Genomic DNA, 14564 nt, shown 5'->3' on the forward strand with positions numbered 1-14564 from the left:
CTCATTGCAGAGCAATACTAAAATGTTGTGGAAAGACTAATAGTTCTAGCTAGCTATCTTCATCTAGGTTGAAACATCGCCACTCATCTGAATACCTCCATAATCACAACAGACCATTGGTTAATTATCCTCCCTACTTCCCACAAGGCTATGCTTTTCCTTTCTTTTTAATACATTTCTCCTTTTCTCTAGTTGCTCACTCAGGCTCAGATTTAGAAAACATCCCTATTCAGGAGTTTGAGAAGAATGGGACAATTTACCCCTCTCAGCGGAACCATTTCAAGAGGTCTGCAGACTCAGCATCGGTTACACTTGGTTCACATTTTCAAGCTTTTTTTTTTGGCAACCGTTTGCAAAAAAAATTAGTTTTTGTTAAATGAAATCTGAGATTTAGATGTAATCATCTGATTCCAGGAGCTGGTGCCCAAAAATCTATAGCGCCTATGCTTTAGTCCAGCCCTGATTAAAATCAGTGGGTCTTAAGCACATGTTTAAAGTGTTTAAAGCAAGTGATTAAGTTCTCTCCTAAATCTGGCCCTTAAAATCCATCTGAGAAAAGCTGGTTCCTTGGAGTGTGCACACATTACCACCTCATGTTAAGACCTTATCTGAGATATGCTCAGAGCACTCATTTTTCTACTGATTTTAAGAGGAATCGAGGGTATTCAGCACTTCATGTGATCAGACCCTGAGGATACAGTCAATGGGTCTGATTCTGATCATCACTGATGTAATTCCTTTGATTCTAATGGAGTTTCTCGTGATTTATGCCAGCATGATCAGAGAATCAGGCTCACAGACTGACGTGGGCTGGGGTCTGGTAAATTCAGAGTTCAGTGTGCTAGTCAAACATGTGGATGGGTAAAACCAAAGCTATCGTGGTCTCACATAAACCAGTCACAGCTTCCACATTTCAGTGTTTGCTTTTATTGTACAGAAGAGAAATAATCATTAAAAATTTGCAGAAGCTCGCAAGCTCTGTAGAGAGAATAGTGAACAAGTAGCTCCACTCATTAGAGTATCGTTTCCTCCCGAGTGACTGAAATACCCATGTTCCTGTACATCAAAGGAAACACATGCAGCATGTGATGCAGCAGCTGCTCTGGTGCTGTTATTCCCTATCTTTGTAGCAAGAGCAACGGAAGCCGTTTTGCAAAACTTTGCTAGATTATTGCTCTGTCAGCTATTTTTAGCTTTCAGACTGCTGTGACTTACACATCATTGCCTTTCATTTGATTATTTTCCTCCACAGGCTTTTTTTTTTTTTTTATTCTTCTCTAACTTATAAAAGTCCCGGGGTCCACAATCTCCCTCCCTCTCCACCACCCTTCACTTTGTGTGCCAGTCAGTTCATCACTTAAATATTAAAAGGCAGCTGATTAGATTTATTCAGCTTTGGGTTTGGATTTCAAACCTGCCATAGCTCAGGGGAGAGCGCACCTGAGAAAGAGAAAGTTCCTGCTCCAAAAAGCTTACAGTCTTATTAGACCAAGGGCGGGAGAAAGGAAGTGTGATATCCCCATTTTACAGATGGAGAATTGAAGCACAGAGAGATTAACGACCAGATTTTAAAAGATACTTAGGTGTCTAGTGGGCTCTTTTGTTGATTGCAATGGGTGATAGGTGCCTAGATGCTTTTGAAAATCCCACAAGGTGCCAAAATACCTTTAAAAAGCTGGCCCTAAGTGACTTCCCCAAGGTCAAACCCAAATCTCCTGAGCCCCATCCAGTGCCTTAACCTTCAAGACTTTTTTTTTTAAATCACCACTTTGTTGCCAAAACTTTAAAAAGTCAATAGCTACTGTTAGTGCATTACCCTGAAACACACAAAAGTAATGCAGAGGCAACCATACAGCCAGAACAAACCTTATTTCTACAACTGGAATGATACCATCGATGACACTTCTGACAAGGAAGTAAACAGGAAAAGCTGAGTTGGCTCAAGCTCCATGAGAAACAGGGAGGGACACAATTTGTGTTTACTAAATGGAAAAGGACAAAGCAGGTACAGAACTGAATGTTATTTTCAACCCTTGCAAAAGGGAATAAGACAGAATGGCGAGGAGAGAGACAACATTTAAAAACCACTTTCAAGAAATACTTATTAGTGTCTCTTCTAAAATGGATGTAGAGTCTGATCCTGTGGATCACACCAGTCAAGGAGTGGAAGCAGGGCTGGATCCATAAATGTCTCTTTGGTTTGAAATCTTTTAAAAGCTCTTGATAGTTTTTCTGGGCCTGAACCAACCCCCTGGATCCAAAGCTTCCCTCCACTCAGAGTATGTTTGGATTCACCTTCCAAGCTGAACTCTGCAGCTCTGGCTCATGCTTCATTTTACTGACTGCCTCTGTTAGCTGAGATATCTAGCTTGAATTTTTCCAAGACACAGTAGGAAGTATTTTCTTTTAATAATTATAAATATATTCCTTTGATGTAAATGATGTGTTAAAGCAGGAGCTGACACAGAGATGGAGGAGATTTATTGGGTAATCTAGGGCCTACAACCCTTATCAATGTGAGTAGTAATTACTGACATGAGCAAATCCATGGACTTCAGTAGGGTCTAATCATTGGAGCAATGGTGGCAGGGTCCTTCCTCCTTTCAGTTCAAGACTCGGGGTATGTCTACACAGCAAAAACTGCAGCTGGGCTAGCCTACCCCAGCTAGCTGGAATCCAGCTACTGCAGATAATGTGCACACAGTCGATGCTGGACACCTATTACCCACACTGCATTGTCTTTGCTTCTGTCATTACCTGGGCTAACTGGATCGAAGCTAGCTCAGGTAAGCAGCCACGCAGAGCTTTTGCTAGGTAGAGGTACCCTAAATGAATTAGTGCTTTTGAACTGAGCCCAAACCTCTTCTTCTAGAACCTTAATCACATCTGTTCACAAGCAGAAGCTTCATCTTTATTATTTTAACTACAGATTCCACATTACATTTTTTTTCTTCTGATTGTTACAGCAGAACTGGGGCAGAAAGATGGACTGACTCTTCAGACTGGCTCACATATTGTGAGCATCACAAAACTAGGGCTCTGCTCAGCAAGCTGCTTCCAACCAAAAAGTGAGCTGATTACAAAATGCAGCCTCAGATTCCACCCAGAGTTCACACATGGGACGAAGAGTCTTGCGCCATGAGACTGTCAGATCATTATCACTGAAGCAATATTGGTTTGACTTGGTAGAAAAATGATATTAGTTAATGCTCTTTATAACCAGCCATCCCAAACTCATCTGAAATCACAGGCCCTGCACCTGCATGTCACAGCAAATACAGAACTGGGTTCTTAGAAAGGAACAATCAGCAGAAGAGCTTCCACTGATGTGAGTGGGACAGAATCAAGACCTACGATGCCCATTTAAAAAAAAAGAAATCGTCCATTTCAGTTTAACTTTGCACAGCTTTGAGAGTTGATATAGAAGAGATGATTTTAACTGTTTTTTCCTAAACTGCATACAAATGGGGGGAGGGGGGGGGCTATCTCTGACCTTTCAAGGGAAGTTTAATAGTAATGTTTTTAGTCTCCATAAATTTTTGGGTGTCACTTGCTAGGAAAAACCAGGGGAAATAGCCTATCCATATGAAAACAATAATCATGTAATATTTATTGTCTGGGATTGAAATGTTTCAAATATTCAAAGCAATAAAACGTCAGGAAAAGCTAGACTTCCTGATGTAAAAAAGGCCATAAATTTATCCTTTCATAAGACACAAGAAGGGGGGAAAAAATCAATGTGATATTTTATGTGAAAGCAAGAAAGAAAAAAACTTAAATCTAAGTTAAAGCAGTATAAAGCCCCCAGAGGGCACAATCGACTTACCTTTGGGAGTCTGAAGGAAACAAATGGCAGCCAAGTGCACAATTCTTGTATAATAAAATATAAGGAAATTTCAAATACAATATCAGCAACCAATGAGGTATTTCTGTAGTGTCCCAATCTGACAACTCCTTTCGAAATATGAGTGTTGTAAAAATACCTACTTCAATGCACAAACTGGGAACTTATTCCCAGCCATTTGGTATCTTTGCTTTTCAAACAACATTTTATTAGATACTTTAAAAATAAATAAGTCAATATTTCACTGTCAAATTTAACTTTGCAAATACAGGTCAAATTAAATATATTCCACGTTTTGCAGAGATGGGATAAATCAAAATGGTTGCCAAAACTGGGTAGTTTTGTTTTGTTTTTGCAAAATCAGGGCTAGTTTGTGTGTTTTGGTTTCAGTCCTCTAGGAATATGGAGTATTTCTTTTTAATTTTCTAAGTCTCCGCTGCTTACTTGTGAATCAAATAGTAACCATCTTCTTCTTTACTCTTCAAGCTATTCTTGCGTTGCCTCTAGGATTACCAGAAAAATACAGTAAGATGCAAAAAAACTCAGACACCACACTGCAAATCTATACCAGAGCCCGCACAAAACAAACCTCAGCAATGTACCAATTCATATATCATGCACAAACCCGATCTCAACTGGGTAAAATGCACATAAAAATTCCAATGGCAAAACTGAAAAGGTTTGGAATTTGGACAAGTATCCAAAAGTTTGGCAGTTTACCCAAATTCTATTCTACCATAACATTTGGAGGATTACAACCTGCCCTCTCACCTTTTATCTCCAGAGAGCCTCGTTCTACCATGATGAACAGCCAGTTCCTTCCTCCCTCTTACTTAGCATTTGCATTGTGGTAGTACACATTGGTCCCAATAAAGATCAGGAGCGTATTAAGGTAGGCACTGTACATACACGTAGTAAAAGAGAGTCCTCTTACTCCATAAAACTTACAAACTGAACACTCAAGGAAGTATTGTCATCCTCATTTTACCGATGGTGAATTGAAGCAGAGAGAGAATAAATGATTTGCCCAAGGTTACACAGGGAGTCTGTGGTAAAGCTGGGGACTGAATCGAGTCCCAGGCCAGAGCCTTAACCACAGACCTTACACATAGCTCCCTCTTTCTGCCAAAGAGACCCTGACATGTTCTTACAAATAGTTCTTTCCAGGAGATGGTTGGCAAGCCCATTCTTCCTTGGATGTCTTTGGAGGAGGGGAGTGATAAGAATAAAACAGGCCTATTTCTCATTTTGGATCTCTGTGAAGCATCTATATCCATTCTTCTCCAGAGGAAGAGGGTATGTCTCCATTTGCTCCCCTTGAGCATCCAGGAGGCCAATGCCTTCTTCCTATTCCTAGGTGGGTTTGACACAGGGAAGGTTCATGGTGGCTTTGTTCAGGACATGGCAGCTGAGCAGGTCTGACAAGCTTAGATCACTGCTCCTGCTCCACTATGCAATGAAATGTGGAATCTGCTGCAGAATCTAAGTGTTCTTTTAACATAAAATAAGTTCATAACCCCTATAGCTGCAAACAGTAGTCATTATCCACAATATGGGACAAAGTGACAGATGTCACCAATTGGGCTATGGGGCAGCTGTCAAGAGTTGTACAGGTGGAAAACTAGGGGGAGTTAAGTTCAACAGAAGTATTAAGTCACATCCACCAGTGCCCTGAAGGGGACAGGTAAAGAAGAGAAGCACCCTCCTCCCTAGTGCCAAAAAGCTTCAGCATCCTCCATGGTGCCCAAAACCTACACTAACTTCTGTCCCTTCCTGGATGCCCAAAGCAGCTGGTGAAAACTGGAGCAATGCTTTTATGTGTTGTCCAGACAAAAATATGTGGCAAACTGAAAATTTAGGAGCAGCATAACATTAAAAACATTCCAAAACTGAGATTTGTATTGAGTTTAATATTCAAATACAAGTAGGGTGACCCAAAGAACATTAGACTGATCATGCCTAATTCAATAAAACCTCTATTCACTTGAAGCTGCAGCAAGAAGTGTCCAAGTGGCACTGAATTCAGCCTTTCTGACCTGCATCAACCAGGGTGTCTTGCCCCATATTCAGAGGACCCTACTAATGGAATTCATGCTCTAAATGGGCCTTGTTTCTGATGAGCATGTCGTAGCCTTACAGTTGCTGTTTGTCCTGCAGAGCAATTTTATATTTTTACTCACCTGTGTTCAACACACAGCTGCCGCCGTTTGATTCAGGGTTTTGACGAAATCATATCAGCACATGAAATGTAACAGTCTCGATGGGTTTTTATTTTGCAGTTTAATTAAAAACTTATGGAAACGAGGATTAATAACAAACTCGGATAATTATACACTCCCTCCCGCCACTTTCATTTCCTGCCCTGATGTGTTGGGTGCTGCTGTGTGATGGTGAACAGCAATCGCGTTTCACCTCAGAAGTGGCTGCATTTCATAAGGAGATGAAGTGAGTCCGGTATAAAGTTCATGTTAATTTAAGTTTGCAAAGTGATTTAGAAATCTTTGAGAATTTACTTCTGTTATTAAAGTTTGGCTTGTGCTTTACTGCTTTTGCTGAATCGGGGCTTTAGTCCTGATTTGCAACACCTTTGTTGTTACAGTCCCAGGGTTCTCTCTAACAAAGATTGTCAGATTCAGCTGAACTACACAAAGCTACTTGGTTATTTTGCAATGTGAACATAGGAATAGGGTGAAACCACCAAACACATTTATATTTGTAAAGTCATCTGCCTGTGGACTCACCCAGGTTTTCATTTCTTAGCCCATTTTCTGCCCTGTCTAGAACACAGCAGGGTTTTAAAATTGTTCTTGTAATATTATTGCCTGCAGTCTGACCCTTGCCAGATCTCATAAACTAGTCATAGGCAGGCTGTGTTCATATTTGGACGAGCAATCTTGGGGAGAACACTCAGGTGCTGCAGGAAGTGGTGCTGATTAAATAGTTTGCAATCTTCCCTCAGAGATGGCACAGAGCCAATGCCCCAGCATGATTTCAAGGGACAGAGTATTGCAGGAGCTGCCATCTTTTAGATGATGTGTCATGCCTCTGTCTTTACAAGCCGTGATTATTACGGAGCCCAAGGCATTTATCAGGAGAGTAAGGGTTTTACCTACTGTGTCCTGGATAATTTCTAAACTGAGTAATTATATTCCTTCTACCCAATTCCCCTTGAAGTTCCAGCTGGATACTGTATTTGCCACCTCCTGTCCTAAACCATTGGGTTGAGTTGTGCACTGTTAGACAGTTGTAGTATTTCAACTATATGGAGAGGAAGGATGACCCAGAGGTCAGGGCTCTAGCCTGGGATGTAGAAGATCCGGGTTCAATTTCTTGCTTCACCCTGACTTCCTCTGTTAGCCTGGGCAAGTAACGTGGTGCCAGATTTTTACATTTATTTAGTTGCCGAAAGATGCAGCTAGATACCTAGTGGGATTTTCAAAAATGCCTGGGTGCTTAACTCCCATTGATTTCAATGGGGAAAGGCTCCAATAGTTAGGAGCTGCAAGAACCTTTCCCCACTGCAGGGAAAGGCTCTGGCAGCGGGTGGTCGCAGGGAATGGCTCCGGCAGCAGGGAGCGCCTATTTACAAGAGTCTTTTCCCACTACCACCCCCCTGCCAGAGACTTTCACTGCCACATGTAGCTACACACCACTTTTCACTGCTGCATGTAGCGAAATGTACTCTACATGCCACCATCAGTGTAGACAAGGCCTACGGTTGCCAGAAACATTTTCATCCAGTCAGTGAGAAAGTCTGGATGAGCATCTGGATGAAAAGTGTGATAGATATGCAAGATTATCATCAGTATAAAGGTTTTCTGCCAGTATTTCTGTCCAATAGGAATTAAGATGAATTATCAATAAATATGGACAAAAGCTATGAAATGAAAAATAAAACTCTATTATTATAATCTCAGCTCTTGATTTTCCCTATTTATCTTTCTGGTCCTGTTCACCTCCTAATCCATTTTGTTTAGTAAAAATGGTGAATAAATGTCTGGGGCTTGATTACTGAGAAAGGCTATTACTGTATTGGCTCTGAGTGCTCTTTAGGGAGTTAAAATGGTTCCTCACAAAGTATGAAGGTTTCTTTCAAATTTGCAGGCATCTGCCTTTATAAAGTTTGTTTCACTTGCCAACATTTCAATTATTTATGAAAAAGTTAAAGTATCTTATTCTTGCTCCTCCACAGTGGATGGCATTTTCTTTAAAACAATGTCATTGTCTTGAGCACAATAAATAAAGAGATGTATTAGAAGACTCAGTTTTTAAAATATATATATAGTGGCATCTGGCCTCATTTAAACCATCAAATTTACATTCAAGTCCTTCGGGGATGGTTTCATTGCTTAATGCTGGCTTGGTGCCCTTTGAATAAAGCCCAGGATTTAATGCATGCCACCACGTTTCATTAGCTGTATTGCTGTTCAGTACAGATGTACAGTAGGGGTATAAAAAAGCCTAAACCTTGGACTCCAAAACAAGAAGATTCACTTATGCAACTGTAATAGAATAGGCTTCAGCTAGGGGGTAGACCCATGACATATGTCATTCTCTATTTATTCTTTATTTGTAGAAGTGTTTATGAAACATTCTGTGTGAGCTAGACAGGAAGTTATAAAATATTTTATGAGATCTGCACATGACTGATGGCAGAATGTCAATACAACAGTAAGGTCCTATTTAAATTCAAAGAGTGCTGGAAAATAATTGTTTGCAGAGTGATTGTCGTTTGATCAGTGGTACTGAATTTGAAAGGCATTACTTGTGTCCAATCCTGCAAAGTGCTAAGCATCTCCTGAGAAGTTCGGCGCATCATCCATCAGCTCACACTGACTTCAGTGGGAGCTACAGAAAGAAGAGTGACAAGTGACAATTCATACTGTATGTGGAGACCAGATGATCTCTAATTAGAAATGCACTTTGCATTTAAATAGCTTTTTCCAGCTAAAGATTTCAAACTGATTTACAAATATGTTCATAACTTTTCCTGTTTTACAGGTAGGTAGACTGAGGTACGGAAAGATTAGGTGACTCAGGCACACTGCAAGTCAGAAACAGAGCTATGAGTAAACCCATTGTTTCCTTACTCTCAGCCCTGTTCTCTACTCATTAGATACACTGGGTATAATCCTGGCCCCAGGAAGTCAATGGCAAAACTCCCATAGACAGGCTTTCACCCACTGTCTCCCCCTCGTTCAGGTAATTTATACCATGACAAGTGACCTACAAATACTGATTCTAATATTAAAAAATCTGTAATGAGAATCAACATTATTTACCAATTAAAAGGACGTAAAACAAAGCTGTTAATATATGGCATTTAAGTTGATCCTACGTTAGTAATTTTCGTAAGTGATTCAAAATCATACCATAAGTTACCTTCTTAATTTTTGTTTTAATGCTCATCTTTTTTCCAGGTTGCATATATTCGGGTGCTGTTACAGAAAACTGCATCAGTGACACTCACTCACGTTGCCCTCATTTATGTTAGGGAAGGAATCAGAGAAAGGACTGTGTAGCGACAAGAAAAAAAAATAAAAAATGAATATTCCCCAATTATGTGACTATCTAGCCTAGTCCAAGATAGGGAGACATAACCTACCTTGTTTTATTCTAAATTCAGCTCGCTGGCTTCTGGAGAGAAGTGAAAGGTTATTATATGGGTTTACTGGGAAAACCCAGATTTTATAAATAATTGCCTGTCAAACTGTTCAAGATAGACAAACATACAGCAGACCAACAAAAACATGATCTGTCATATTTCTGAGAGAAATGTATGTTGAGTCTTCATTCTCTGGGACTTTACGTAGACCAGTAAAAACTAAGCGCCAGTATTTTTCCTTCTTACGCATATTTTAAAATGTAAAATGTGGGAGAGAGACAGCTAAGGAAGGAATTTGGATTCCAGAACCCAGCGCCTGAAATGGTTTCTTCTGTCTATATGCCTGAAGATCGAAACCAAATACAATAAATGCTGGTGTCCTTTTAAAAAGTCTGGATGTTTACAGCAAGCATATAATTTTCCATGATTAGGGACGCCAAGAAAAATAAGAACGATGATAAAAAGAAAAGTTTAATCATACATTTCAACAAGCACAGATGGAACATCAGAAAACTTTTTTCTTTTTTAATATACTGTATTGTACACATTATTTTTAGTCCTTTACATACAGATTAATTCCAGAAGGACTGGCATGCAGCAGGTAAAAAAGGAGGCAGTTTATGGATAGCAGGAATATTGGATGCACTGTGATTACATTTACAATGCTTCACAATTTTTTGATCACAAGGAAGAGACACATGTTTTTAGTTTAATTTTTTTTCACGAGTGGGTCCAGGTACTGCCCAATGAAACCATTTATAAAGTATAAGACTGTATCAGAAGAGTGGCAGGTAAACCTCACATACTGAGCACAAAGGCGGAGACTGCTTACACTATATAGAAGTAATGCAGACAGTTGATCTCCTAGGTCTCCTGAGCGTTCTGTCTTTCTTAAAGGTTTACTTTAGTCTTTAAGGCCCTGACTCTGCTTTGGGATACACTAGCACTGACTTCTGTCCCAATGGGATGCCATAGGGGCACAGCTGCAGATTCTGACGCAGAATCTCGGCCTAAGCCTTTTGGTCTCCTCAAGCATGACCTTGGTTACTTCTAGATGTGTATACTTTCCATGGGAAGAAATGAATGGGCTTGTGAGGATATCAAAGACTGGAAGCACAGAGAAGGGAAAAGGGGTAAAGGGAGAGCCAGAGTTTGAAGAAACAAAACAAAACCCCAAAACAAACAAAAAGAAAAAAACAAAGCGGAGCAACAGAAATTAAAAATAAATAAGGGCCTGGATTTTCTCCCATTAACATCAACAGGATCAGGTCCACACAGCAGAGCACTTAAGCAGGGCTGTACCTTTAAGTACTTGAGTAGTCCCATTGAAGTCAACAGAACAATATGCTTGAAGTTACACACATTTAAGTACCTTGTGAACTGGGGCCAAAAGGCCAGATCCAATGATCAAATAAAGTCAGTAGAAAGACTCCCACTGACTTCAGGGGAGAGAAGAGGATAAGAAAAAAGATTTCAATATTAAGAATTTACAGATTTCAGTATAGATGCTTCTTGGGACTCTAAAAATATTAATATTTAACTGAAACAAGAAGACCTGAAGTCATTTACCTGAAGTTTTCCTATCTGAAAAGCCTTCTTATCTGAACTTAGCTCATCTCCCCTCCTATGCATCATCCTCACTGAAAAATCCCTTGTTTGGCTAGACAGGGTATTATTCTTTTAGCATTTTTTAAGAAATTGATTTGAGAGGAATTAAATGCAAAACAATGCAGTTTTACTTTTGAAAAAACAAGGAAAGCATAAATAATCATCCAAATCCTTGGCCTCTTTTTGCCTCAAACCTGCTTTACAAAACAACACATCTATTAAAACATACAGACAAAAATAAAAAATGACACTGCACTTTAGATATGGGGGCTGACAGCAGTAAGCCCATTGCAAATTTCAAAATTGTGTGATCTGCATTCTTGTCCACCTACACAGTATCCCAAACATCCTGCCATTAATTAGCTTAACATTCCAGCTAGTAAACAAGAATAACGATTGAGGGGGCTGGAAAAAGAGACGGAGTCAGCCAGTAGATAGTCACAACAAACCAGCCCACTCACTGGTACACAGACACATTAGAGCTTGTATTTTTTTTCTTCCATGGAGGGGAAAAGAAAATCACCTTAATATAACACTGTCTTTCCTGTCAGTGCAGCCACATCCATATTAGCAGGCTAGAAAAGTCATCCCATTTCTGCAGTAGGCACTCTGTCAAAGAAAGAGAAAATCTGTAATGAATTATCACATCAACACAAACAAGGGAAGGAGGCAGAGCAAGGCAAGGCTTTCTTCCTGTTTTGTAGACTATTCTGGCTGCAGTCTAATAGTGTGCTTAATCTGAACATTTCTGGTCGGGAAGCAATGAGCAACCACTCTGTCTATTAAAAAATCAGTGTGGTTAACAAGTGGTTAGTGATTCTATTTCAAGAGAGCAACAGATATGCAAAAAGATGACATTATTTTGTTAATTGCCTACAAAATATGTGGGGACAAAAAATATACTATTATGCTGAATCTGCTTGTCCTTTATAACCATGTGTTCTCTATTCACATCGCTCAAGAATCACTTCTAACCTAAAAATCTTAATAGTCTATAAATTACTGACTCATTACAGCTTTTCCAGATTTAATTTATAGTCTGGACCAAAAGCTATATAAACAGGCACTAGTATATCCTCCCAAAACCAAATTAAACTTAAAGGAGTTCTGTGCAGTACAGAAAACTTTGATCTCCCATAAAGTGTAGCCTAGGGTCAAGTCTTTCCACTGATAAAGAAATGGGAGGGTTAAACAGTAGTTGAGAATTTTAATAAGATACAGTGCTATATCTTACTAATATATACTCCATATACTTTAAACATCTCCTCCTGAATTAATGCAGGAAGTTGTGCCTCCTTTACACAAAAACTGGACACCACAGTTTTAAGGGGATATTGTCAAGTTAAAATGCATATTGTTGAAAAATATTTCTTTGTGATACTAACAACATATTCAAATGAAAGAATTTTAAATGACTTTCCCCACGTATACTGTCGGTTTACTTTCTGTTTGTCACTCAGCTTGAAAAATGAAAACAGATTAGTCTGTTTCACTCTGCTTATACTCTAGTTCTTAGTCAGGTTCACTTTCTGCCTCTTATGTAGAGCCACATAGGAACTGTCATGTATGATCAGCCCATCTAGTGCAACATCCGATCTCTGGCAATGGTTATTATCAGCTGCCTCACAAGAAAGGCTAAAATGACATAGCGGATAATTATGCATAACAAGCATAACGCTCCAATGTGTGTGAGGAGTATGAGCAGACACTGTTGAGGAATATATTTATCTCCATACAGAACTTTTTTCTCCACTGAAGTTTTTTAAAAATGGTAGAAACATTTTTATTTTTCTTAGTTTGGAAAACTTGGGACAGATTCTAATCTCTGTTCACAAAACCTAAATATGGGGTCTATCATTGTAAATAGATGTCTCTTTAGTTGTACCTATCCATTACCACCTTTGTGTTTCTCTGGGTGTTTATATATAAACTCTGAATTTATTTCCTAACTAATATGAGCGTAATCAATTTTCCCTCTTTGGAACTGGATATTGAATAATGGTGTTAAATGAGCACAGGGGTTAGTCTCAAGTAACTTTTTGATGTAAATTATATGTATATTGAATTTTAAGTGAACAGACTTAAAAACACCAATCAATTTCTATAAAAAGACGTTTTCAGACAACTGAATACGCAAAAAGAAAACATACCAGCTATTTACCATAGCACCCTCTATCATACAAGTCGTACTACAATATATAGATTGAACAGTATTAAAATAAAAGAGAAGAACATTAGTCAAGAGGATACACAGCCAGGCATCTGACAAGACAATACCACCACAAAACAAAAGACTATCAAAAACCCACTACCCAAACATGAACTATACAAAAATAGGCCAGACAATAACTTTAATAAAAGGATACAATATATTCCCACAACCACAAGCATAAACTCCCAGGGAGTTTGGATCTACGGCTTGCCCAAACCATTATGGCTGGCATTTTGAAGTCCATGCAAAAATAACGCTTTAGCTCCTCCATCTCAGTATTTTACAGAGTTTATAACCACAGTGACAACCTTTAACACGTAAATATAATATTTAGGGCTACTGTGGAGTTTACATTGACATAAATGAACCTGAGACTAATGTTGGATTCACATTAAAGATACATGGTTATATTCTGTCCTGTTGGGGAAAGGATTTTTGGCTGAAAGGCAGACTCAGGCTTGGCTTTGATCACCTGGGAAATAATCAAGCTTAAAGTTTTCCAACATCGGCAACGTTATATGGTTCCCTATACCCCTGAAGAGGTCATTTTAGAAGCAAGTTTCAGAGCAGGGAGGACATCATCTTCACAAAGCAGGACACTCCACTAGATTATAGTTAGCAATATATTATAGTTAGTGTCTGCTAGAGCTAGAGCTGCAAATAAGTTTCCTACTTAACTCCGTTTTCACTCATGCCTCCTTAGGCTGAAATTTTCCATTCTTTAATCTCTGCCTGAAGCTGAAGTTTTTCGGAAAGTCTGAACAAAATTCCTTCAGCTGTTCTGGAGTTCAGAGAGAGTGAAAACAAAACACTTCTCTCTTCCAGTGCCTGCCAAAGTGATTTTCATCTATGCACATTTTATTGAATAACTTATTTATAAAGGAGTGACACTCATCTGCAGTGGTCTCACAGTAATTTACCTAAACATGGGCTGTACCTCAACCTCATTCTAAAGGGAATGTTTTCGGAATGGGTCCTTTATAGCAGCAGGGAGCTTGAATCACCAGGTTCCAGAGGAAAAGAGCACTTCTACCTAGTTCTGATATATCATCAGATCTAAACACTGTTATGCATAGGAAAGCTATTTTACAGGTATGAAATATTCTGACTAATACATTTTAATCTCTAAGGTCTATGACAGTTGGATTCACAGTATTGAAAGCCATGGCTCTCCAGGCCAAGATAGATGAAAAACAATGTCAACAGGTGTTTTCCAATTCTTTATTACAATTCTAAAAACATTTTCTTTTTTTTAAAACAGGAGACCAACTATGGTGTGGCATAAAATAAAGGGT

General features: G+C 39.1%; 1 protein-coding gene across 16 annotated transcripts in view; it reads right to left on the reverse strand.

Moving 5' to 3' along the window:
• Positions 1 to 9899: 9899 nt before the first annotated feature.
• The window catches only part of SUPT3H (SPT3 homolog, SAGA and STAGA complex component), a 474120-nt gene continuing 469455 nt past the window's right edge, over positions 9900 to 14564 (reverse strand). For all 16 annotated transcript variants that reach the window (XM_084624565.1, XM_084624561.1, XM_084624553.1 and 13 more), the window contains one exon: positions 9900 to 11666. In XM_084624565.1, coding sequence (XP_084480691.1) covers positions 11625 to 11666 — 42 coding nt within the window. In that variant the 3' untranslated portion in view covers positions 9900 to 11624. The remainder of the gene's footprint in view (positions 11667 to 14564) is intronic.

The sequence above is a fragment of the Lepidochelys olivacea genome (assembly GCF_965140295.1).
Source record: "Lepidochelys olivacea isolate rLepOli2 genome assembly, chromosome: 3".
Classification (NCBI taxonomy): Eukaryota; Metazoa; Chordata; order Testudines; family Cheloniidae; genus Lepidochelys; species Lepidochelys olivacea.